The sequence below is a fragment of the Tachypleus tridentatus genome, chromosome 13 (assembly GCF_004210375.1).
Source record: "Tachypleus tridentatus isolate NWPU-2018 chromosome 13, ASM421037v1, whole genome shotgun sequence".
NCBI lineage: Eukaryota > Metazoa > Arthropoda > Merostomata > Xiphosura > Limulidae > Tachypleus > Tachypleus tridentatus.
The window spans coordinates 122,804,687-122,831,062 of record NC_134837.1 but is presented as its reverse complement, the minus strand read 5'-3'; the positions used below and the strand labels follow the sequence as shown (position 1 = coordinate 122,831,062).

Below are 26,376 nucleotides of genomic sequence, written 5' to 3'. Positions count from 1 at the left end.
TCTATCAATATTTATAATTTTTATGTTTGTCAATTTTCTCATTTGCTTACTTTTTGTGTTTTCAGCTGAGTAACCTGCTGGCCTCTCACAATTTCTGGCACTGGGCACTCTATCACATAGAACAGGTCAGTGGCTGAATAAATACTAAATTAAGTAATGAGAAATGTACAAAATAACCAGGAGGTAGGAATGACCCAAAATGTCTGATGCAGTTGTTGGATATTAACCCAAGCTGAAGGATAAGATCTCTAGATAGTAACCCATATTAATGAAAGATTTTAGATATGAGCCAACTTGAGTGAGACAAGCTGTAGGTATGAACAGAAGCTGAAGGAGATGAGGCTTGGGTATGAATAGAAGCTGAAGGAGATATTTTACTAAGTTTACTGTCTTTTATAAGTTATATGGGAACTTTCAAAGAAGATACGCAAGTCAAGGAATTATGTAAAAAAAATTTCCATTTTGGATTTTAATCATTATGTATGCTTTTCTTCACCAGGGAGAGCTAGAAGCAGCAGTGGATATTTTTGACACACAGATTGAAAGTAGATTACGTTCTGGAGGATTCTTGGAAATCGTTGATTGTACTTCTCTGTTATACCGTTTGGAGCTTGAAGGTATAAAGATTAGAATATGTTTATAAAATATGATTCTGCTAAATTATTTAATATTAACGTTTATATTTGAAGTGTAACTAAAAATTCAGAGGGTGTAAATCAAGACGTGAAATTTGTTATTTTCAGGAAAGTGGGTGACAATATTGTTTTTTGAATGAAAGTGATTGTTTGAATATCTGTATTTAAAAATAAATTATTTATAGTTGTATATAAAGTATAATTTTTTTTTCAATGAATAGAGATTACAAATTTACTTCTTAAAATAAAGAAAGTTTTTTTCTTTTGATTTAGGAGCCAAAGTAAAGGACAGATGGCGGGAAGTTTTTGAAATAAATCGCCCTCACGTTGTGGACCATACTGTAGCATTTTATGATGTACATGTGTTCATGTCGTGTCTTGGGGTCAATGATGATGATGCAATAAATTTGATGAGCTCGTGTGATGAATTCATCAGGTTAGAGTGGTTACTGTAAGACATGGCTGAATATTAATGTTGCTGATGTAGTGTATACAAAGAATGTGTAGTCTGTATTTCAGTATTGTGTAAGTACTTCTCATAAAGATATTTCAAAAGCTAGGAGCTAGAGGATTCTCATCCAAGTTGAAAACATTTCCCACTTTTATTCTGAGGAAGGAAAATGTACCTTTCAAAAGAACTGATAACATGCTTTTACATTTTGAAGCATTTAACAACAAATAATTTATTGTACGTTCACATTCAGTTCCGTGGAGGTTTTCTTATTATAATAATATGGTTTGATATAAAGTATGTGTCTTTACTGATAAAGTTTATATTTTTAAGAAATGTTTTACCATAGTACAGATTTTTTATTGATGCTTGACATCATCTTTCTTAACAATATAGCACAAGTATATAGACCCTTGTGCAAATTAATTGAAACAAATGGTCATTTTACAATATTTTCAGTATGGCGGCCAGTGTAGGCTTGCTGGACCCGTTGATTTCCTTTAATACTCATTTTTTCACAGACGGTGTCATTAGCTGTGTTTTGCAGTATGGTCGATCTATTTTTGGGATATATATGACGAAATTTTGAGGAATATTAAATATGTCATTTGAAATTGCGTTAGAAGGGCAAGGATCAGTCAAAAAACAACTTCTTACCAACTCAATGAAGAAAAAACGGTATCAATAGGGTCTGAAATACAAGAACTCGACGCAAGAACAATGGAGGAATGTGTTATTTCAGTGACAAGACTCATTTCTTCGTACAGGGTCAAAGAAATCTGCATGTTTGCAGATCTTCAAGTGATAAACTTCTAGAATCTCTCATCAGTCAGTTCGTAACACATCCCTTGATGAAGATGTTTTGGGGCTTTTTTAGCTACTATGGCATCGGAGCTTTACATATCGTAGAAGATGTGATGCGAGGACCACAGTACATCAAAGTTTTGCAGAGAAGAGTCATTCCAGAATTGAAAAAGAGATTTCCAGATGGATCTAGCATTTTTCAGCGAGATCTGGTTCCGTGCCACATATCGAAACTTGTGAAGAATTTTATGACTACAACTCAAATAAAGGTGCTGGACTGGCCTGGAAACTCTCCAGACTTAAATCCTATCAAAAATCTTTGGGCTATTTGTAAAGAAAGACTTCGGGGAAAAGACTGTAATATGAAAGATAACCTAATTGAGGCCATAATTGATGTGTGGTACCGTGATCCAAAAATTAGTAAAGATTGCAGTCAACTCATGGACTCGATGCCAAAGTGGATTAATGTTCTTCTGAAAAATAAAAGCAGTCATATCATGTATTAATTTGTGAGTAATGTTTTGGATTCTCAGAAAGAAAATACAAAAAATTGAAAAAATCGTAATTTTCCATCTTGTTTCAATTAATTTGCACAAGGGTGTAATTATTAGCTTGTTTATTATTGGCAGATAGTTTAGACTAATTTTAACTTGTGTAGTGGCAGGTTCTTTAGGAACTGTGCACAAACAGTACAAATTGGTCAGCAAGAATTAACAAGTTAAATTTCACCTGTCATCATGTCTTCTTATGGTTGTATATATTTTTTTTGTCTTGTTTGTATTAGCTCTGATACCAGTTAAGGTGTTTTGGAATTCAGAAAATGAGACACTTGTATCCTTCCTTAGTTCTGCATTGAGAGATAAGCTTTTATAAAATGATCTGTGTGTTTTCCTAATCTCTAAAATGCTTACTTCATTAACTTGATTAGTTGATTGTCTTTATTAATTTATTGTATGAAGACAGAAGTTTATTTATTTATTTTTCTTACAGAGAAAATAAAGGGTCTTACTGTAATGTACATGCTGATGTCAGAAGTAAGATTATTGAAGCACTTCAAGCTTATCATGATGGATGTTATAATAAAGTTGTTTCTTTACTCTATCCTATAAGATACAAAATAGTTCAGATTGGTGGAAGTAACGCACAGGTAGGTACTCAAACAGAGATACTGAGGTGGTAATCTATAGTTTGTAGTGATTGATATTTTATATTTTAATGGTAATAATAGAAACAGCAGTATGTAAGGATTGAAACTGTGTCATTGGCTTCAAACTAGTACATTATTCTAGAAGTTTGTTGTGTGGTAATTTCTCACTGGTCCTGAACTTCATCTAGTAGTGACACCTGTATGGTTTGCCAAACAGTTTCTCTATAAATATTAGGTCAGTACATGTTTCACTTCAATGAGCAGGAATGGTGTTACTGTTTTACCCCTGTTTAACAAGGTGGAATTTATTTTTCTTAACAGGTATAAATAAAACCAAATTTGTTATTTCTGAAAAGCCCTCTGTTTTAACTAAGAACATAAGTAAATATTGCCACTCGTTTTAGTATTTGGAGTTTGAACGTTTAGTTGTTTATATTGGCAGCGTGACCTTTTCAATCTACTTCTCATCCATGCTGCCTTGAAATCCTCTGACAGGAACCATCACAGTCTAGCTCGGTGAGTGATTCAATAGTTTTTGATGATCTTTCTTTAACAATATAAATTTTGTTTCTATACATTATAGAATATGGAGATTTTTAAATTACACATTTTAAATTAGCCTGTATTTAATTCTGCCTGTATTTGGAATTATGCTTTGCATTATGAAGAACAAAATCTATGTTGTAGAGAACCATATATTAAGTTTACAGTTATATGTTACTGCTGTTGAATCTATATTTTAAGCAAACTGGGTGTTACCTTATTGGAAGTATCATTATGACATCTGTAATACATTGGTTTATTTTTTTAGTTTTACTTACAAAAATGATCTAATTGTACAAAACAGTAGTTGTGTTTGGCCTTTAAACTATTTATTCTCATTTCAGAAGTCTCTTATATGAACGAAAATCCTTAAAAGAATCTTCACCCTTGACAGATCGTCTTATGGCAAGAGCTTTATCGTTGCACCATGTCTAACATACCATCCATTATCAGAGTGTACGGTCTGTTATAAATTCTGGTGACCAGTACGAGCAATAATATGGATAAGTATCCAGATGTTTTATTTTTTACTACAGATAAACAGCTCATATTCTATTACACAGCTTAACCAAGATGTATGAAGATTTTTACTTGTTAATCTATACATACCACAGATGAATGTATTTTGTGAATTTTATTATTCTTTCATAAGTGAGTTCAAAGAGTATTAAGATGAATGAGCTATGAATTAATGCATCTTATAAATAAAGGAATATATTTTTATTTCACCTACAAGCAAGTGCTAATTTATTCTGTATGCTTATACTAATACCCACAGAATAACAAATATTTATGATCCCAGGTTGCAAAACACTGACTTAAATTTAGAAAAAGAACTTTAGAGCCAAAAACGAATTGGAGGCATAAGACTATGTGACCATAATCCAATGATACAATCTAAAACAGCTTCTTCTTCTCACTGAAAATATAAATCTTGCAGGAACATAAATATAGAAGAAAAGAAAAGAGTGATTCACCTGTGGTGTTTGTAGGTGCTGTTTATCTTTGGAGTAATGGTAGAATAAAGGAAATCATATTAATTGGAAGTGGAAAAATGATGCTGAAAGTGGAGAAAGAAGAGTAAATGAGAAAGACAAGTGATCTGAATCAAATTATGTTAGAAGAAAGCAAGGTGTGTGATATTGATTCTGGAGTAGATAGAAACACCAAAATCATTACTGCTACATACAGCTGTATCTTGTTTTTTCAAACTTTATGGATTTCAAATCTGAAAAAAAAAAAAAAAAATCTAAATAGTAAAGTCATTAATTTATTTCTACCAGTCAACTCCATCTAGGACATAATATTTCAAAATTTGACACAGTGCTTAGAGGGGCTGGTTTTTCATGACCAGGGGTCTCGCGTGTTGTAAACACACCAAACATTGTAAAATTTTTTCATTTAGTGGAAGATAAAGTTTTTGTTGTGGTACAAATTGATGAATTTCTATGCTTTAGAGAAATGGCAATACAAGTAGTGTGGGTTAAACCTACAGTGCCACTTTCTGTTTTAATAATAATAAAAAGTTCAAAGTAAGTAAAAACTCACATTTATAATAAAATCTTTACATTAATTTGTAGAGTTAACTTGACATCATCAACGCACATTTACCTGATTATTGAAGTGATATTCTATTGTTTTTAAATTTGTTTATTACTTTTATGTTTCTTTTAATTTCTATCACTTTAGTGCTTGTTTTACATTTGTAATTGTTTATAGAATTACTGGTACAATGATTCTTATTATAATATTTATTGTTAGCATACTGTACAGAGTAGGTACATAATTATAATCTCTATATATTAATCCCTCAGTGATGTTGTCTAAGCCTTATGACATGGTTTGAAAGTTGCAAATGAATATGTTTTTGTAAAAGACATGTTTTAATTTTTATTTTTTTGCTCTTTTGTACTTTACACTTTTTCTTTTATCTTGTGTTGCATGTTACAAGGCCCTGACACATAAATGCATTAGGATGTACGTGAGCCTTTTAAACCAAGTGTACAATGTCAAGTGTATAAGAGCTTTGTATGAAAGAGATATGTGCAGTACCCCACAATTGTATTTGTCATACAAGATATGTATTCCTTCATATCTTCTTCTGTAAGTTAGCTAACTAAATGAAACTGGGTGATTTGGTTGTTTTCACTAGAAATCTCTGGTACCTTTTGAGTGGGCCACTAACATAGTGTAAAACTGAAGTGTGGGCAGAATTCTGCAAGTCAAATGCATACAATGTTAGTGCATCCTGTGACAACAGTGGTATTTCACAGGAGACTGTGTGTTACTGTGGGCTTGGAGCACTATCAACTGCTTACCATAAAAATGTATTCTCAAGACAGCTGGTATGGGTATTAAAACTTTAATTAAAATAAAGTACAGAACAACATTTTGACATTCTTAGGTAATCTTAAGGTTAACAAAGAGAGTTTGCATCTGACTATTGCTGGGCACATCTTAGGGACGAGCACAACTAAAAGCCCATTGTAAACCAGAATTGAGGGATTTGTATTTGAATCGAGCCTTAGACTATTTATACTTCTATTTAAATACTGTGGTAGGGAAAAGCAAAGTATTCAAATTCAGTGACATGGTATTTGTATTTGCTGAATGTTTTATTTAATACTTAATATTGTAAGAGTAAATATCAACTTTTGTACTCATCAAGTCTCTAGACTCATTATTACATCTGCACCATGTTAGTTTCTCTTTTAGTACAAGCTTTGTTACCATGGGAACAAAGATTGTACTGGAAAAGAAATTAACACTTTTCTGTACAATAAACAATGTACTGTAATACATAATTGGATAGATGAAAACCTTGACTTTCTATTGGTTATAAGTAACAATATTAAACATCAGAGAGAACCATTGACAAATTCTGAAAGAGAGGATGTGACAGATAGGTGTGGCAAGAAGGGGTCTGAGTTTTTATTTGATGGCTGTGTAACAAGAAGGGGTCTGAGTTTTATTTGATGGCTGTGTAACAAGAAGGGGTCTGAGTTTTATTTGATGGCTGTGTAACAAGAAGGGGTCTGAGTTTCTATTTGATGGCTGTGTAACAAGAAGGGGTCTGAGTTTTTATTTGATGGCTGTGTAACAAGAAGGGGTCTGAGTTTTTATTTGATGGCTGTGTAACAAGAAGGGGTCTGAGTTTCTTATTTGATGGCTGTGTAACAAGAAGGGGTCTGAGTTTCTATTTGATGGCTGTGTAACAAGAAGGGGTCTGAGTTTTATTTGATGGCTGTGTAACAAGAAGGGTCTGAGTTTTATTTGATGGCTGTGTAACAAGAAGGGGTCTGAGTTTTATTTGATGGCTGTGTAACAAGAAGGGGTCTGAGTTTTATTTGATGGCTGTGTAACAAGAAGGGGTCTGAGTTTTATTTGATGGCTGTGTAACAAGAAGGGTCTGAGTTTTATTTGATGGCTGTGTAACAAGAAGGGGTCTGAGTTTTATTTGATGGCTGTGTAACAAGAAGGGGTCTGAGTTTTTATTTGATGGCTGTGTAACAAGAAGGGGTCTGAGTTTTTATTTGATGGCTGTGTAACAAGAAGGGGTCTGAGTTTTTATTTGATGGCTGTGTAACAAGAAGGGGTCTGAGTTTTTATTTGATGGCTGTGTAACTAAATAAAACTGAAGGCTATGAAACTTATATTTTGCCTGAGTGATGACACATTATAATGATTAAGTTATTTTAAATTTTGTATTTCTTGGATGGGTAGTAAATAAAGTTGAGATGGTTATTAAACTGTCTCTAGTGGTATACAAACACTTGATACTTTCTACTGCTAGATCTGGTTAGATCAAGACACAGTGTAAATGTGGTGAGCAGACTGTTTCTAATTTAAGTACAATCATTTCTAACATGCTGACACATCTGAAGGTAAGTCTATTATTTTTGTGAATATAAAGTGTTGTGAGTTATGCAATATAATGTAGGTAAACTAAATTTGTCACACATGTTAAAATATATTTTTTATTACTTTCATTTATTTAATGTTATATGTTTATATTATAAACTATATTCTAGAGCTAAAACTAAATTTCTCATGTTTCAAACCACATTCTTTAATTTTATTTCTTAGTTTTTTTATAAATCATAAATTATATTCTGTATAATAAAATTGAGGTATGCTTCTGTATTATGAGGTAGAGTTGCAGAAGTTTACTTCTGGTGGCTCTGGTACTTCCACCCAGATGCAACAGCTTATGATATCAGAATACTGTACAAAATATAGGTATACACACTCTTATCAGAAGCACATCACTAACAAACTTATCAATTTTTGTTACCAATACACTAGTGGCAATAGTTCTCAATGCTGGCGTCAAACGACTTTCAAGATCTAATGGTGGTCGTGGATTCTCACTAAATTCTTAACAAGCATCTATTCAAAACATCGATCAAGAGCAGGTTTGGTGAAGTCCAACAAAAAGTCATCTCTCTGTTGCAACTTGTATTTAACATCAATGTTATTGTAGATATCTGGAGTAGCAGACACATGTACAGCTTTCTTAAACCCACTAGTCATTTTATACTTGAGAGGAAAATGCAAATAGTCACGCTGGCATTTTAAGAAGCCTTATACATCTGATGACATTTAAGCTCAATACAATTAATTATTAAACCTCTAACATCAACAACAAGATATTCATATATGACATTTGATAATGCACCCAACATGAGCAAGGCTTTCTGCTTAGCTAGGTGTGAATCGAAAACACTACCTAGTGTGAGAGATGGTTATAGCCTATCTACAGATAGTGATTCAGTAGATGAACTTTTTGATGAATCTAAGTAAGTAAACAATTTATCCAAATTTCTTCCTCAACATGACCTCTGCTTTTCCCGCATGCTTACAGCTTGTAGTCAGGGACGGCATGAAAAAACTGGACCACTGCTGAAAGTAGTTTCCAAAGCATCAGCCATTGTGTTCTTCATTCAGAAATCAACTGACCTACTTGAGGAAGATGCTAGAGTTCAGTCAGTAACACCAACATCATGGAATTTAGAAATCAAAGTAATTAAGTGTTTATCGAAGATTTCCCAGAAGAAGTTGGATAACCTAAATATTGGTACATCATGATTGACCTGTGCTTGCAGATTTTGTGACAATACTGACATCTTTTGAAGAGGCAACAGATTTCACTCAGAGGTCAAAACATTCTTACCTCTGGTTATATAATGCCATGTATTTATTGAATGGTGACTGAAATTAATAACATGCTGTCCAAATTTAATATGAATCTTGTCTTTGATAAAATCTGTTCATGTCTGTCTGGCTCAGTGTGAGTAACAAAGTATCTTCTGCTTGGCTGCACCATTGGATCTGTTTTAAACCTGACTGGTGTTTCACTAGACCTTTGGTCTCTGCATCCAATCAAATACTCCTGCAGCAAGAAAGTTTTCTCAACAAATAATTTTACAACCATGGAACCAAAAGACAACTTTTCTCTCCCTTGCAAAAGAAGTGAACTCTCTAGTTTCTTTGCTGCCTCCAAGAAACCAGCAACCTCATCTTGAGACAATACAGAGATCAACACTCATGTTGATGGCCCTTGCATTCCTGAAGAAAGCAATCTTCTAGGTTATTAGAAGATTCACATAAAACTTTTATACCCTGTTTTCACAAGCCAAGCATTACCCAACTGTTCCAGCATCAGAGACAAAACTCAGTTCTGATCACTGCCAAGACAAGACTGATGTTCATATAGTTTTTGCTCAAAAACATTTTTAAATTTTGAAAAATAAAAAGTATTGATGTGTTGTTTGTTCAAATTTTATTCCAGTTTCTAAACAAATTGTTTATAACATAAAAGTTTTGACATTATATGTTTATTGTTATAATTATTGCATATTACCTTACAAAGTATTCATGAATATATTCTTGAAAAATCATAATCAAATACTTAGCATTTTTCCTGTGTTCATAAAAATATGAAGCATTCATACATAATTACTGATCTGTAAACACATTGTGTAACTACGTGCAGTTAAGATTTTCGTTTGTACACACACACTGTTGTTTGAACATAAAGCAAACAGATTCTTTTTTATTGATTCTGTAACATTACTTACTATAATATGAGTGTGGAAAAGTAGCCACCCTTCTTGCATTAAACAAAGGAGCAAAGGTTTCCAACAAAATTGCAGGGTGGAAAAACATAATTTATGTAAAATAAATATTTTTAATCAAATTAAATGCAAAAAAATATATCATATATTGATATAGCAAAACAAGATGTTTGTTATTAATGCTTATTAAAGAATGGTAGTGTGTATATTAAAATAATTAATGATTTAAAAAATGAAAACTGAAATGTTTTTATACCTAATGCAAGTCTTTGGCCCATGATTAGAACACAACTATTCAAGTCCTTACCTCATGGCTAGAACTATGTGAAGATTTTGAAGTGTAAATAAATTTTCGATTTTACTATAAATTGATCATGAGATGTGGGACATTAAGCAAATCAAAAGCTATATGTAATATGTGTAGGTGTATTTAGAAACACTTTTAATCATTTTCAATGTAACATTACTTGAAATGTAAAAAACAAACTCTGTGATAATTGTATACTGCTGTTTTTATTTAGGTCCACACATATCAGTTCAAATGAACAGGTCAACAAGTAGCACATGGATAAAAACAATTGTATAACCTCCATAAAATTGTGACCTTGTGTTGGCAAATTTAGAACCCAAAAAGCTTTGGCACAGATGTTGGTAGAGTGAGGAATTACAAAGACCACAGATTTGTCATAGCTAGATGTATGAGGAAATTACTCTATTAAAACATGTTGTCAGGTTTCTCTATCTGAATAATGGCCTTACACTGGCAATAATGAAGTTCAACCGAAATGCCAGGTATTTTGAGGAGTCTCCTGGTTGAGCCCATACTAAACAACAGATGGTGAAAACTTCATGATGAAAACTAATTCTAAACATGTTTCAAGTGTGATGACAGCATATTGTTCAAGGAAATGTTTGCTATTTTCTTATTTACACAATTAAAAATTCAGCAAAGAGGTCACAAAACAAATGCTTGAAAAAAATTAAAACATATTTCACATCAATTTTGTTTTCAAAGCAGATAGTTTTATATCATATACCAAAATCGTTCTTCATGTGTTGTGTGGTTTGATAATGAGTCGTGTAGCTATGGTTGGAAAGTAACAAAAGTTGAACTTTATAAAATCTTTCTAATTACCTGATATGCTAATTGTAATTCTGTTATTAATAAGTTGTCCAAATATTTTGTGTCACTTTGATATATGTATAATTTACACACCTGTCTTTAGTCATAGTGTCTGCGTTCACAGATCCCCCCCCCCCTATAAATGTAGGCACGTTAACAGGGGCACCATATGGGATAAATAAAGCCATGATCAGGAGGATTTTTAATTAAAAAAAAACTAACCCCTGGAATCTGCATTCACTGGAAGAAACTTCACATGAAATTAGCCCATGTGATTTGGAAACAACCAACACTTTCACAAAATTAGTGTTTCTTGTTGGTAAACACAACATAACCTTGTGAACAGTTGGCTGTTTTGGTTCTTCAATGGGAAACTGTGATATCTATAAATAACCCCAGCATTACAGATATATAATAAAATTTTCAGGTTTGTTAAATGGTCAAATCATCCTGCTCATATTCCAGAAATTTTATCCAAATATATGATATTCAAGTTAAAACAAGTGACAGAGCATGACAGTCTTTTATGAGAATGAGAAGAAAAAAGGTTTTCAGATTTAGTTTTAGCACTGACCCAATCAGCTGCTCTTTAGATAGTTTACAGCTTTGGTTTATATAAATGGGCTCAATTAACTGATCTTCAGATGGTTTATAGTTTTGGTTTTTGACTGGCCCAACTAACTGGTCTTCAGATAGTTTAGTCTTGGTTTAACACTGGCCCAATCTCCTGCTCCTTAGATAGTTTATAGTTTTGATTTTATCACTGACCCAATTGCATGGAAAACTAAAAAAACAGTTGTTTTACTTGAAAGGAACCAGTTTGCTTCATAACCAACATTAATCATAAGACTACAGAATACATTTTATAAAGGTCAAACTGCAAGTGCTATTTTTTTTTTTTTTAACAAATCAGTTTCATTGTCACTTAATACATTTGATTTTCTTTAAATGCCAAATTATTTTCTTACTGTATCTTCGTGTTAAGTCTGTGATGATGCAATAACTGAATAGTAAAACAAATTACTTGTCTCTTGGTTTTCGTTAAACTTTAGTCTTTTGAACTGTACGCACTGGCCTCCATTTTTGTTATTTCCCAAAACGTAAAAACTAAATTGCATTTCTTCTGGATGGTATTTGATAAGGTGTCAAAATGTGTTATCTCCCCATCAAAGGCCAATCTCTTCTACAGGTGTATTTAATCCTGGGCCTGCTACATTTAACTCTTAATTTGTTGGTTTGAATACTTTCATCGAACATGCTTGTCTGTTCATCTGTGGCAGCATTATAATGTTATGGTCAATCCCACAACTTATTGGTTAAAGAGTCGCCTAAAAGTTGGTAGTGAGTAGTGTTGACACCAGTACCTCATTAGTTGTCTTTTTGATTTAGACTGAGCAATTGCTAATTAGGAAACAGTAACTATGGATTATAATATTCCCTCTCTTAAGACTGATTTAGATGAAGTTTTGAGTTAAACAAAACTTGACTATTTTTAATATTAGGTTGGTTATTTTAAAAAATGGTTCGGTGGTAACACGCTTGTATAAATACTAATAAAATGTTTTGGTGGACTAGTTATGAGTTGTCCCCCACTAGTACAGCGAAAAGTCTACGGATTTACAATGCTAAAATCAGTGGTTAGAATCCCCTCGGTGGGCTCAGCAGATAGCCCGATGTGGCTTTGCTATAAGAAAACACACACATACACTCTTTATGAGTTACCTCCTGGAAAAATTCTGATCATTTACATGTTTGATCTTGAAAAAATCACAAACAACATCATATCTAACGGTATAAAGAACTTTATTTGCCAAATACACTTTAACTTTCACCTATTACTGTTGCTCTGACGGCATGCTCTTAATGATGTCCGAGTCACCTGGAAATGAGAAAAACTCAGATTCTCATAAACATTAAAAGAATATTTTAATAATTCTAAATTTTCTTTTTTTTATTGTTAAAAATATCATTGAATAACATCTCAAGTCAACAAGATGGCTTAGATTTCTCAGAAGTGTTGTATAACCAAATCAAAACATCAGTTACAACATGTAATCTCACCTATGCCCATGATTCTCAAGCATATTTATGAAAGCAAAATACTGGCTGATCTTACCTGGGTCTGTGATGCTCAGTGCACAAACTCTGAAGTACTTCCCACAACCAGTTCCTAACTCAATGTTATTACCAGAGTAATGATGGACTCCAGTTTTGGCCAGCATTGCATAATATTCAATCTCACTTTTCCTGTCAAAGATACAAACAAGTTGGAGCATTTCTTAAACACATACACCTCCAGAGGCATCTTCCTCAAACAGTTTTTATTCTTAGTACAAAATCTATAAAACAAACATACTGAAAAAACCCATAGGTAGGTTTCTAACTTAGTAATATGTATGAGAATAGATCAGGTTGAAAAATTATGGAAATTAACAGTAAACACAGCCATGTCCTCAAATGGCCCCTTAGTCTGGTAAAAGGGTATTTTTAAAGGATATCTGGTACATTTTAATGTCAATATTTAGATATTTAATGCAGAATTAATATTAGCACTGTTTTTAATATTTGTGTACAAACAACAGTAGAAAAACAAATAACTCTCCACTAAAGGATATTTAATTATTTCAGTTCTGTATACAGACTATTCATTTAAAATCAACCTTTAATAATTCCATATAACTTGTGTACATTTACACCAACTTCCAGCAGTATTTACATGAATAAGTATGTTGAGAAACCTCAGTCTTTGTGTCTGTTGAACTCACATCTCTGTTAATAGATCATCACTAAGCAAGGGCTTATTTTATAGTTTAATGAGAGGACAGTGTTGTATATATAGCTCTGTTGTTGTAGTTTAACCAGGAAACAGTGTGTAGGTATAGCTCCAACTGTGATTAAAAGTTAATCAAAAGGACTGTTTGTGGATAGTTCCAGCCATGATTATAAAAGTCTTAAAGATAAATCCTCAATTTTGATGTGACCATGAGGAAAATTATTTAAGATTTATCTGAAGTTAAATGATTAATGCAAAGTGCAGTCTATTTCCATTTTCAGATTAAAAAAAAAGTTCCATCTCATCACCAATAAAAACAGGTGTACTTCAATTAAATAATGTAATACAAGGTCTGAAAGATAACATACTTGTTTATAAAAAAAAGAAAAGTTGAATATATATCACTAAAAAATAAATACAGGTTCATTAATTTAACACTACACTTTACATTCAACATAATGTTACAAGAAAAAGTGTGGAATTTATTATAAAATTATTTGAAAGAAATTTCAGCTCCAAATGAACTTAAAAAAAAATCCTGCTAATCACTGAAAGTCTCACACCTCAAACAATGCCCTTTATTTGTTAAAATTTTAAAAAGTAATCCTCTCTCCATATTGTTGATATAGAAAATAGTGAATTAAGTCAAAACTAATATGGTTAAACGATCTTAAGACCAAATATTAATGAAATGAATTCTTCATTTCCAGTCTGACCAACCTTAGTGGTGGAGTGTTGTTGGCAATTATTACAAGTTTTGCCTTTCCTTGCCTTAGTGTCTTCAAGGTTTGCTTGTAACCTAAGACGTACTTCCCCGATTTCATCACCAGAGCAAGACGAGCATTTATACTTTCAATAGTCTTTTTCTATTTGTGAAAGAAAATGTATACAAACATTTATTAAGAACTTCACAATTGAGAGTCTATTATGACATTATAAAACAAAGTGGGTTAAACCTCTACTTTGCTGAAGGATGTTAACTACTACATATCTAACTGTAAAAAAAACAAACTCCAAGAACTACCACAACTGAACAAATCTACTATAGTTTAAAATTTAGTTTTTGATACTTTATTAATCAAAACTGTGAACTGTAATTTCATCCTATTGTACAAGTAATTCCATGTGTTATAAAAATTTAAGTAGTTAGAAATTATGATACTGCATGCATAACAAAAAACAAATATTGCAATATACAACCAACTTCTTAGCCATGAATCTACCAAAATATTTAATAAAAAATTAATCAATTGTTTATGATAGTTTCAAATACATTCATTTGTTCAACATTAACACAAAAATACCTCAAGTAAAAAAGGTAGTACAAAAATATGACATTCTTTTCCAATGTTTTTATTATTATAACAAAAATTCAGAAACATTTCAAGTTCTCTTCTCAGTAAGAACATCGGATAATAAGGGCCAACATAATAAATCCTTAGTTACAACCTTGATTTCTCTAACAGGATGATTTGAAGTGGTATAGTGGAAGATATACAACATAAAATGGCCTTTACTATAACCAACAAGCAAGATCACAATGTCTGCAGATGACCCAAATATCAACAATTTTAGAGTTGCTAAGAAAATGTATTATTCTCTCCACTTAGAACTGAACATGCATACATCAATGAATTTCAGTATGTCTACAGGTGATAACATTGAAGGCTGTAGCTAACAACTTACACAAAATAAGGACTCTCTACCTTCAAACCTAAATGGTAGTTACTGTTTGTTTTGGAAATATGTTCAACACATAAGTACACTTGTAATTTTCTTTTTAAACTGAAAATTGAAAAGGTGGTTGTTTGTTGATGGTAGTGGTGTTAACATTTCCAAAGAACGATAAACCCTGATAACTACATGGTCAACAATGAGAACCCAGAAATCTGAACTGTAATTTACAAAAAGGTATCTAAAACCAAATATAATTGGTCAGAGTTAAAGAGTAAAACAAATCAACTTCAGTTAAACTTTCAGTGTCAAACTATATCATATAAAAAATTTAAAAAGTTAAATGTAATGACATTTTGCAAACATTAATTTATAAAATAATAAACAATATTAAAGTACAAATATGTTATACTTTTTTTGTTTTAAATGCTCTCTTAACGAAAAACTGTCAAGAACCAGGTAAAGTTTGTGTATTTACAAATGATACCCCCTGCTAATCATTTTCTTTTATCTTTATTGTTGAGTTATAATTGAATTTTTATACGTGTCTGGGATAGTGAGTAAGCAACCAAAAGCTTGTATGAACTATTATAACACTGCTGGGGAGGGCAATGAACAGGAATTACAATTATGTATTGTTTTTGTAATTATAGGATAAATATTACATCTAAATTTTAATTCTATGTCTATTTACGTAAATTTATCTAATTTTGTATATTATTAATAAGGTTTGATTATAATTATTTAAAATACACTAAATGATTACATTTTTATAAATTATGCCTTAAAGTTTGCGAGGTCTGGTCACAAGGTCCTGGTACCAGTGATGCGAGTGTTACGTTACCACGCTGCTTTATATAGCCTAATTAGGCTTAACAATTACTGGGTAACATAACGGCGTAATGCTTAAATTCTGTTATAGAGATGCATCAAAAAGAAGCCTGGTTAAAGGGTGGACAAGGTTACTTACTTGTTTTCTCTGAGCGACCATCTTGACTATTCAACAAGTTTTAAACCGTTTATCCCTAAAAAAAAAAGAGTTAAATATGTGTAATTAAAAAGTATAATATATATTATATAAAAACACTGGAATGCTACAAAAAATGCACCATCTCTTATTATACCATACCGCACTACACGCAACGTGCCTTAAAAAGAATAAATAATACTGATTTGAGAGTGTAGGTGGCGTTTTACTTAGTATAGTGGGTCGAGAATAGCGTCTAAGATGTTTCTGTGATAAAATGATTGACTGTTATCGAGTTATAATTTTAAAAATGTTAAAGCAAGAATAATATCTAATTAACGTTTTTATGAACTTTCTATCAAGAGATAAATTATTGATCAATGAAGAAATGTATAGTGAAATAAATAGTTAAGAACTTGTTGATATATTTAACTATTTTTGTAGTTGCTAGGGTTTTTGACAGAACTTGGAAAACGCTGAACACAGTGGGCAGAACTACTGGGAAAAAATGTTCATATATTTAAGTAAAAAGGTAAATAAGTACTTGTGCCATTTTATTACGTTCGAGCATTTGATTTTAAATCAGAATAGTTGTTGGAATAGTCGTCCAAGCTTTTAAATGAAGTAAGCTTGGTTTTCAAATGTTTAATTTTAAGAGCTTGTGCAATTAGGTAGTCAACGAACCATATTAATTGTAAATTGTAATTTCATTTGAAAACAGATAGCCATCCCAAACAACACATTTATACAATGTCTAGCATGGAACAAAGAGCAAGGGTATATTGCATGTGGTGGGGAAGAAGGTTTGCTGAAAGTATTGAAACTTGAAATGGGTAAGTTAAACTTGTTTATTAATTCTGTAAGTAACTGAATATCATCAATTTCATTAAAGTTTGTATTTTAATTGTGGTTTCTAAAGGTAAGGCCTAACATATGCAAAAAGGTGACAGGCCAAAATGAAGTTTAGTTCTAAACTGGTTATTTCAGAGAATATAGAAGATAAAAAATGACAATACATAACTCCATTAAATATGTACAGGGTGTTCAGAAAGTCACTGTGCACTTATATATTTATTAACAGACATGTTTCAATATAGAATACAGGAGGTAAATATGAATGACAATTATAAGCAATGTTGACAGTGACCCCCATTGGCATCAATTCAGGCCTGGATACTTTTTATTTTGTTTCTAAACACCACTATCAGTTGCTGGCTTGAAACAGACTGAATAAAATATGATTACAAAACTGCACAGTGACTTTCAAAACACCCTGTATATAAATTATATTTACATATCTGAAAAAAACAAATACATAAAGATTTAAATTTAACTAGAGATGAGCATATAGAAACCTAGCTTGTTAACAGTTGCCAAATAGACATACTAACTCCTACATACATGGTAGAACACCTCAATCACTTTTTGTCAGATTTGCATATTAACTCCGACATATATGGCAGAATCTCTCATTAACTTCTTACCAGGATATAAATATATTAACTGGGCATATATTACAAGCATATACATATTGTGTGACAGACACATAACCAGAAATTTCAAGGAGGGACAGAACATTATGATATTTGAAATGAACTACTACTGTGCAAAAGAAAATATTTTATTCTGCTCTGAGAAACTTGGATAATAAATGCAGCATATATTCTAATGAAATAATGTACTGACTAAAATGGATGTTTAAAATATTTCAAGATGATACGTCATGACTTAGTAATAACATTACTGATATTAACTACCTTTGTTGAATGGAGGTACATATGAGCATGGCTGTTCAACTGTGTTTCCCTAGTTCTGTTGTAGAGATAAGTTTTTTGGAGGTGTAAAACAAAAATGTTTTTTCAGGTGTAGCAGCTGACACTAGTGCAATTACACCAATTGTGAACAAGGCTTGCAAAGTTGGAAAAACATTTTTGTCACATGCTACATGTGACTCAAACAAAGTGTTGAATTTGTTCTATTGTGTGTTCAGAACATTGTGGCAATTATATCAGGAACAATAACCATTTAATCTGCATAAAGCTGTTCCAAAGATTGTCACTGTTTGTCAACAGAGCATCAGGTATCAGTCATGTAAACTGGTTTAAATAGAAACGTATTATTAGTATACACATTTATATCCATGATGGATGTAAATAAAATAAAGAAGCAAGAAATGTATTAAAAAGTGTTAATTTGAAAAGGAGAATATGGATTGTAAAAGAAATACAGGAACCAGATGGCTAGCTTAAAGTGAAAATGTAGTCACAAAAAATTAAACAAAGAAGCTTAAAGTTTGAAGCATGAGATAAGTTAAAAAAATGCATATATAAAGTCCTATAAATGGGTTAGTAAACAAGGTAAGCATACAGAGCTTAGAGATGCTGTAGAAACTGTAAGTGAAGCTATAACAGATAAGTTCATTTGTTTACTTTTTGCCAACTACATTTTCACGTTAGGTTAGCTGTCTTGTTTCTGTAATCTATTGTAATCTCTATTCACCTTTTTAAATTAACATTTTTTTAAACCACATTGTATATAGGGACCTGCCATCATTTACAACATCTTTTCTCTCATTGTCTTCTAGCTGATAAACTAACTTTGTTTTTTATTGCAAACTACAAATTAACTTCTGTTTTTGTATCTATTAGTATATGTGGTTCATAAGAGTGAATCTACACCTACCTTTTAAACACATTTTTCTAAACTATTTATCTTCCAAACTGTTGGTTACAGGGTCTTTACTGACGTGCAGGTCATAAAAAAACATCATCAGTTGGGCAACCAGTTACAGTAATCACTGCATGATTACTATTCCTGTTTATTCAATACATAAAATAAGTAATTTAACATTTTTTATGGCAGTTTTTAATTAATACTTTTATTGCATAAGCAGAAATGTATATTTTTTATTGTTTATCTTAAAACTGATAGGCAGTGATGGAAAGGTTCGAGGATTAGCTGCTCCTAGCAACTTGTCAATGAACCAGACCCTTGAAGGTCATGGAGGTAACTCTTTTGACTTCTGCTTTTTCATAACTAGACCTGTTAATATGCAGCTTGCTATTAATTTAGCTCAAACTGCACTTTCCAAAAGTTCATCTAACATTAAGTGAATATTCTCTTGATAAATGTATTAAAGCAGTAAATATTTTCACTTGTGTAAGAAATAAACTTTGATTTAATTGTACTGTATAGTTCTCATGTATGTGGCAGTTATTAATTTTTATGTTTGATAAGCAAAAACTACATTATTTATTATTAAGTTATTTAGAAGTTAGATTTTTAGTTTGCACCAATGATTTATTTTCTGTTTATTGCATATAAATAATATATATGATTAAAGGATAAACATATCTCTCAAGTGATCCTGTGACAAAGCAGGTGAATGCTTTCTGTAGAGAACACGTTTGAAAACATTATGACCACTAGCTTTGTTGAGTACTCAACAGGGTGTGATGTATGCTAGCCAAGTTTTCAAAAACTGCAGCACACAAAACAAAAATCATTTAACCCTATAGTACACGTACCATCAACATTGGAAGCATTCGTCAACCTGTTTGAATATGCTGTTAAAAGATGTAGACAGCTGTGAAAATACAATGAGAAAAGAAACTTAGTGTGCCAGTTGACCTTTCTGTGGTTGATGTTTAATGTCTATGAGCTCATCGTGTGATCACACATGAAGTAAATGGATTCCCTGGAGGTAAAGTATCATAAAGCAATAAGGAATGTGGAAACTTATTTTAAGGTTGTATTTTCATGTCATAAAGTAGAGCTTTGATCATTTATTACTTCAGTATGGATATGTAAATTTGATAGATTATACTACAAAGAGAAAGACCACAGACACGTGTCGATAGACGGTATCTTACAGAAAGTCAGACCATGTTACAGATGTTTAGTGACAATTTTCAACAGGCAAACCTTCTTCAGGAGTATTTGACAACTGTTTGGATAAATAAAGTTGAGTGAGTGGGAATATAAATATACCCAGAGCATCTGGAGAGATTAAGTAAAATATTGCTCTGTCCACCTTATTATTTACCAGCTTGATTTCTGTAGTTTGGAAACAAAGAAATAACAAAATTTACTCCAACTAACAAACCAAATCCTCCAACATACAGATGTATGATTTCAATTTGAAAGTTTTGTTGTATACATATCTGCACTTTAATAACATTTACATTGAATTACATCTGTAATCCTTATTTAGTTAGATACACCATGCTTGATTTTCAATACATACAGATACACATTGATTATCTTGTAAGTTTTGTTACATTTTTTGTTTTGGACAGGCACTGTTCAAGTTGTAACTTGGAATGAATCGTACCAGAAATTAACATCTAGTGATCAGAATGGTCTAATTATTGTGTGGATGCTCTACAAAGGTAAGTATAACCTTAAAAGCTGGTTCTTTCTATTTTATAGTTTACTAGGAAAGCTGTAACATATTTCTTATAACAGTGGAAAGTTAACCTCCATACAGTAGAATACTTTGTAAAAATAAAAAAGAATGGATAATTTACTGACTGCAGGTATAAACCTCATGTTACATTATTTTCGTGAAATGTCAACAGTTTGAATGCACCAAGGTCCCTTAACAAGTAGTTACATTATTTCCAAAACTATGTGTTGTATTGTATCTTTTTGGCCACATCTTTATTTATTACTTGATCTAAATTTGATTAGATACCATGACTTTTTGTCAATACAAACCACAGAAAGTAAGATAGTGACACTCAATAGTGACCCAAATTAGCATTAGGATCACAGACCTGTTATTTGAAACAGATCTTTACTTTACAAAACCATCCAGATTCTTTAAAATATATGATGGTAGTTTTTCCTCTCTAAAACAGTGTTAATAGTTTCCTTCATAATAATGCCATGGAATTTAGATGAACAGTTTCTTGTCATCACCCCATGCATTCAGTATAGTCTTATCAGGATTTTATCTATAACTTTTTTTTTAAGAAAGAAATATAACAGTAATGTTCTTGTTGTAGGCTCCTGGTATGAAGAAATGATTAATAACAGGAACAAGAGTGTGGTCAGAGGGATGGCTTGGAATTCTGATGGGCAAAAAATCTGTATAGTATATGAAGATGGTAAATATATATGGTTTTCATTGGAAATAGCATTAATAACAAGAAATGTTTAATCACTCTTTCACTAGAAGGTAATATTCATAAAAACAAACCTTTAGTCACATAAGGATTAAGTTTTAATGTCTTTGATTCAATCTGTATGTTTACTTCTGTACAAAAACAAACTCATATGTACACATTCATATTATCACAAGTAAAGAACATGAGTTCCAGGTGTTTATATTATTAAAGTATTACACATTTTAGTTGAAATTCTCAAATTTCTGTTCAGGTATAAGATGCTCTTTTCACTTCAAGAATAAATCTTTGTTGAATTGAATATAACAACTGATTTAATAGAAGAGCTTTGATTAATGTAAGTTCTATAAGATGCTATGATGTGGGAGGGGGTGATGTTTTGTAAGGGAAACTGTATAGTGGATGCACAACTATATAAAGTTAATGAAATAATGTTTCTGAGATTGTGCTAAACTAACAGTGAAGTTAAGCCCCAAAACAGAAAAATATATATCAAATTTGTAATTTGTATTTTAGTAGGAACAGGGTATTTATCAATTATATTGGAGAGTTGTCTTAATTAGACATAACTCTTAGATGGATGTGCAAGTGTTTGAAGGCTGACCATTTTAGATGAAAAATCTGAAATTCAAGTTTCAAGTAATGGATTTTTAAAACAACTTCAGGAAGAGGTCTCATATTCCAGAGATTTTTATTATTTATATTACTGATTAGAAACATTTTAATTATGAAGTTACTAAAAGAAAATGACTTAATGTTTCTCAGGTGCTGTGATTGTTGGCTCTGTGGATGGAAACCGTATATGGGGGAAGGAACTGAAGGGAATACATTTGAGTTCTGTAGAGGTATGGAAAAGGTTATTTTACCATTTGTTGAGAGTTGTGGCTGTTAGTATAAAATAAAACATTAATATGTCTATCATTTAGAAACAAACTCACATTTGATCAGTAGAATGCTGTTGAAGAGCAGGCTGTCTCTCTCAAGTCTAGCAGTTTTGTGTGACATTTCTAATGATGTTTCTTGTACATTAGTAACCAATGTGTTATATAATCTCCATTTTTAAAATTGTGACATTGGTTCTATTCGTTAGCTAAATAGTAGTCATGGAACACTGTTATTAGGTTTGATGTAATTGTTTATTATATTGTTTTATTCAGTGGTCACCAGATGGAAAGTTTCTTTTGTTTGGAATGCAGAATGGAGAGATTCATGTTTATGAACATAATGGGAACTTTGTGGTAAGGCTCATGTTTGTCAGCATAATGGAAACTTTGGGGTAAGATTTATGTTTGCCAACCTAATGGAAACTTTATAGCAAGCTACATGTATATGAGCATAATGGAAACTTTGTGGTAATGTTCATGCTTATAAATAATTGATATATCCTAAAATAATTTCATTTGAAAATGCTATTGTATATTTATACATACCTGTATGCATTGTTTTTACATGCTATTATTGAGCATTTAATTTTTTGTTCAGTGTGTTTCATTTAACTTGAATTCTTGTCTATGCAAGTTCTACTTGTTAGGAATATTCTCAGCTTGTGTGTTTTATAAAGTTGTTAACTTGGAAAAGTATCAGCTTTTGCCTGTCTTGTGATATGGTATTGTAAGTACAGTTCAAACACATTTTTAAACTATTCACCATCAATTAATTACCTCAGACATATGTTAATCTGTGTATTCAAGGCAAAACTTGGACTCCCATGCCTTCAGAACTTGGTTTCTAGGCCTAACTTGATAGGAATTCACTGGTACAATGGGCGTGGTGGGTTTGTGGACCAAGACACTCCTGTTCTTGCTGTTGGTTATGACAATGGAAGCATACAGTTGATGAGACACGAAACTGACGAGGGTGAGTTTTAAGACTTAGGAGAACTTTATTTACTCTTGACAGAATTAGATATGATATATTATGTAAAAGTAGCAACATTATATGATTATTTTGATAAAACTTTCATAGGACTAATTAATACCATTTAAATTTTATGTGGTATATATTTTGTAATCGAGTACTTTGATAGGTTGTTCATGATCTGTAATGACAATCATGGCTGTGGCTACTCTCTCCATAATGTCACTTTAGCAAAATGGAGCATGGATTGGATATCAGTGGTGTAGGTTTGCATCAATTATATGCCAAGAATATAGGTCTGTATCAAAACAAGGCATCATTTAGATGCCAGTCATCTAGGTCTGAATAAAAACAAGGTATTGATGTGATGTTAACAATCTGAGCTTGCATCGAAACAAGGCATCAGTTAGGTGTCAACAGTGTGGGTATGCATCAGTTAGATGGTAACAGTTTAATTATACATCAAAACAAGTATTCAACTACATATCAACAATGTAGTTATCTGTCAAAATATAAGGCATACATCCACATTTCCAAATCATTATACCTATTTCTTTGCAAGATTTGAGTGTGTATGGGAATTTATGGTGTATCACTTCCTATGGGCTTTTGTACCTTTTGAGTGTGGACCCCCGAAATTGTTGACCTTCAGAAAGCATGTAGAAAGAGATGGGGGCAGGAGGTCTGTGTTGACCTCAGTGTATTGTGAAAGTCTCCTGGTTAATGGAGGGTTTACACAAGGAGAACTGTCAGTGATAGAAGAAGGGTGTGTAAACTGGACACTCTCTGATCCGTGTATTATTATTATTATTATCATTCTTTGTTTTTTTCAATTGTAAAGTTGACAAAAAAATCTCAAATCTTGTTTTTGAAAGGTAAAAATAAATGTGTTTTTTAATTGCTTAAACTCTCCAAAGTAATATGAGGTTTGATCTTTTCCAAGATTTTTTTAAACTATTGTATATCTTTTCCACAACTGAATTTTTTTTATTAATGTTCTTTTCATAGAACAGAATTATTCTTTTACAGAAGGTTTTTGTTGAATGAATTGCATTAACTTGTATGTTTTAGAACCCATATTGATTGAGACTGATATGAGCACCACTTCGCTTCAGTGGAACCACAATGGTACAGTGTTAGCCATAACAGGAAAACAATTTGGTGGTGACAGTGAGAAGAGAAATATTGTCAAGTTCTTTAGTCCTGAGGGAAAAGTAGGAAAAATGTTTGATTTTAAAGATAAATCATAATTGATTATAAACAGTTTTGGCCAAAATTAGTTTAATATTTACAGTAGTTAAAACACACAAATCTAAGTGGTTGCATTGTGATTTTTCTGTGTAATTTAATATTGTTTTGCTCAAATGATAGTTTTAGCCACTCTGCTGTGATTGCTGATGGGTTAAGTCAGTTGTGCATGTGGTCACATGAATTGTGTCTGTATGGTCATGCTTGTGTGATCAAATCGGTGATGTCTACATGGTTGAATCAGTAGACTGGAACTTCAGAATTCAGTGACAAATTCTCTCAGCTGTTACTGAGATAAGAATGATTAAAGGTTGATTTATGTTTCTTCAAGTTCTGTTGATGACTTTCATGGCTACCAAAATCTTTATATGCTGAATAAAACCTCGTTTTCTGTTGTTTTGTAACAAGTGTTTTTTGTTTACTTTATCTGAAGAAAATGGTTTCATAGTTCATATAATAAAATTCCATTTCCATCACATTCCAGAGGAATACTTATTATTCAGTAATGTATACACATGATGGTTCACCATGTTTACAATACTTTAAGGAATATTCCATGTTAGAATGTTACGTGAACTCAGTTCTTCAAAGTTAAAACTGTTTTAATAACAGCTGTGTTTTAAAGTAGTTACTTAAATGTTAATTGATGTGTAAAATTAATTGTGTTTAAAGATTACAGAGCATGGTAGTTTCACTTTGACATTACAGAGACTGTTAATTTTTAACACAAAAGAATTGATTAATAACTTCTGTGTGCAATGAGTGTTAATTTAATTTTTAATATTAAAGTATAGTAACTTTTAACACTTTTAATACTTGTACCCTTTAGACTCCTCTCTGCTTAAGTTACATTCAGAACTCAATTAAACACCTTTACTATCAATATATGCCAATACAATTAACATTATACTGCATGTTATAATTCAAAGTTTTATGTTATATGTGTTTTAATTTCTTTATTTCAAAATACATCTTTAAATAAATACTCAACATTCAATTTTTGTTTTCATGATGCACGAGGGTTTATAAATCTGACCTTTTACAGTCTCTAACCTGAAACATACAACTACAATACTTATAGGTGAATGTCTTGACAAAAACTGCATTTAATGCACTATTTACAAGTATGTTGCAGAGTTCTTTGGTAAACTTCAATTGAAATGAAAAGTTAAGCCGACTGCTAACAGACATTATGCTCATCTTCTATACATAGTCTTGAGATTTACAAACCACACACACTTACTTGATGCAAGTGTTTATTATAACTGTTAGAAAGAACTCAGTATATGCATTATCCCAAAAACAGTTATTTTGAAATTGGCACTGCTATCATCACCAGGTAGATGGAAATGCTCATAGTATTTTTGACTGCTTTGCCCATGTTAGCACTCATTGTTTCACACCTAAATATGTTATAATTAGAACTTACACTTGAACTGTTCAGAATTTTCATACAAATAACTACAGTAGATAAATAACATATATTTAGTGAAAATACTTAAACAATATCATTCACTGTGTACACGATGCTTACAGTTTTTAACAAAATCTTACCAGTTTTTGTGAGGATGCATTTAGAAAACTTAGAGTATGTGTATCTACACACTTGTATCGTTCCCCAGAAGGAATTATGTATTTGACATGATCCCATTGCAAAAGGGTTAACGTAATCAGAGTGTGGTAACTGTTAAACATCAAAACGTGGTTTGATAGATACTATCATGACTCATTTTCAGCATCTTCATAGCCTCAGAGTTCCAGGGAAGGAGATCACAGCATGTGCTTGGGAAGGAGGGGGCTTACGGATTGCTCTAGCTGTTGATTCCTTTATATTTTTTGCTAACATACGTCCAGACTACAAGGTAATGTTCTGTTGAAAATGCTTTAACACTGAATTCTGTACAAGAAAGTTGATGACAGAAGTCCATTTTAAAATGAGAACCTACAC

At 31.8% G+C, this 26,376-nt stretch overlaps 3 protein-coding genes across 19 annotated transcripts in view; 2 read left to right on the top strand and 1 right to left on the bottom strand.

Annotated features, from left to right (window-relative positions):
* Positions 1-9,412, top strand: part of LOC143237526 (tetratricopeptide repeat protein 38-like) — a 33,516-nt gene extending 24,104 nt beyond the window's left edge. For 11 of the 14 annotated variants that reach the window (XM_076476894.1, XM_076476898.1, XM_076476896.1 and 8 more), the window contains 6 exons: positions 66-125; positions 500-617; positions 909-1,071; positions 2,881-3,037; positions 3,480-3,553; positions 3,925-4,312. In XM_076476894.1, the coding sequence (XP_076333009.1) occupies positions 66-125; positions 500-617; positions 909-1,071; positions 2,881-3,037; positions 3,480-3,553; positions 3,925-4,015 (663 nt within the window). In that variant the 3' untranslated portion in view covers positions 4,016-4,312. Of the gene's footprint in view, positions 1-65; positions 126-499; positions 618-908; positions 1,072-2,674; positions 3,038-3,479; positions 3,554-3,924; positions 4,313-8,444 lie in introns of those variants that run through there. The other 3 variants (XR_013020124.1, XR_013020125.1, XM_076476905.1) reach the window with 2 other exon arrangements.
* Positions 9,413-12,564: 3,152 nt separating this feature from the next.
* RpL30 (ribosomal protein L30) lies at positions 12,565-16,422 on the bottom strand. Of its 3 annotated transcripts, XM_076476909.1 has the most exons (5): positions 16,357-16,422; positions 16,198-16,252; positions 14,274-14,419; positions 12,897-13,027; positions 12,565-12,659 (listed from the first exon to the last, which is right to left on the bottom strand). In XM_076476909.1, exons 2-5 carry the CDS (start codon positions 16,216-16,218, stop codon positions 12,616-12,618), a joined length of 342 nt encoding a protein of 113 aa, XP_076333024.1. In that variant the 5' UTR covers positions 16,219-16,252; positions 16,357-16,422; the 3' UTR covers positions 12,565-12,615. The 3 variants fall into 3 exon arrangements, with proteins under 3 accessions (XP_076333024.1, XP_076333023.1, XP_076333025.1); XM_076476908.1 differs by having other exon boundaries at positions 16,198-16,375; XM_076476910.1 differs by lacking the exons at positions 16,198-16,252; positions 16,357-16,422 and adding an exon at positions 15,994-16,051.
* An 11-nt stretch (positions 16,423-16,433) lies between these two features.
* The window catches only part of Oseg4 (intraflagellar transport protein Oseg4), a 27,943-nt gene continuing 18,000 nt past the window's right edge, over positions 16,434-26,376 (top strand). For both annotated transcript variants that reach the window (XM_076476892.1, XM_076476891.1), the window contains exons 1-10: positions 16,434-16,726; positions 16,916-17,027; positions 19,126-19,200; positions 20,493-20,585; positions 21,204-21,305; positions 22,089-22,168; positions 22,481-22,561; positions 23,015-23,180; positions 24,252-24,394; positions 26,165-26,290. In XM_076476892.1, coding sequence (XP_076333007.1) covers positions 16,703-16,726; positions 16,916-17,027; positions 19,126-19,200; positions 20,493-20,585; positions 21,204-21,305; positions 22,089-22,168; positions 22,481-22,561; positions 23,015-23,180; positions 24,252-24,394; positions 26,165-26,290 — 1,002 coding nt within the window. In that variant the 5' untranslated portion in view covers positions 16,434-16,702. The remainder of the gene's footprint in view (positions 16,727-16,915; positions 17,028-19,125; positions 19,201-20,492; positions 20,586-21,203; positions 21,306-22,088; positions 22,169-22,480; positions 22,562-23,014; positions 23,181-24,251; positions 24,395-26,164; positions 26,291-26,376) is intronic.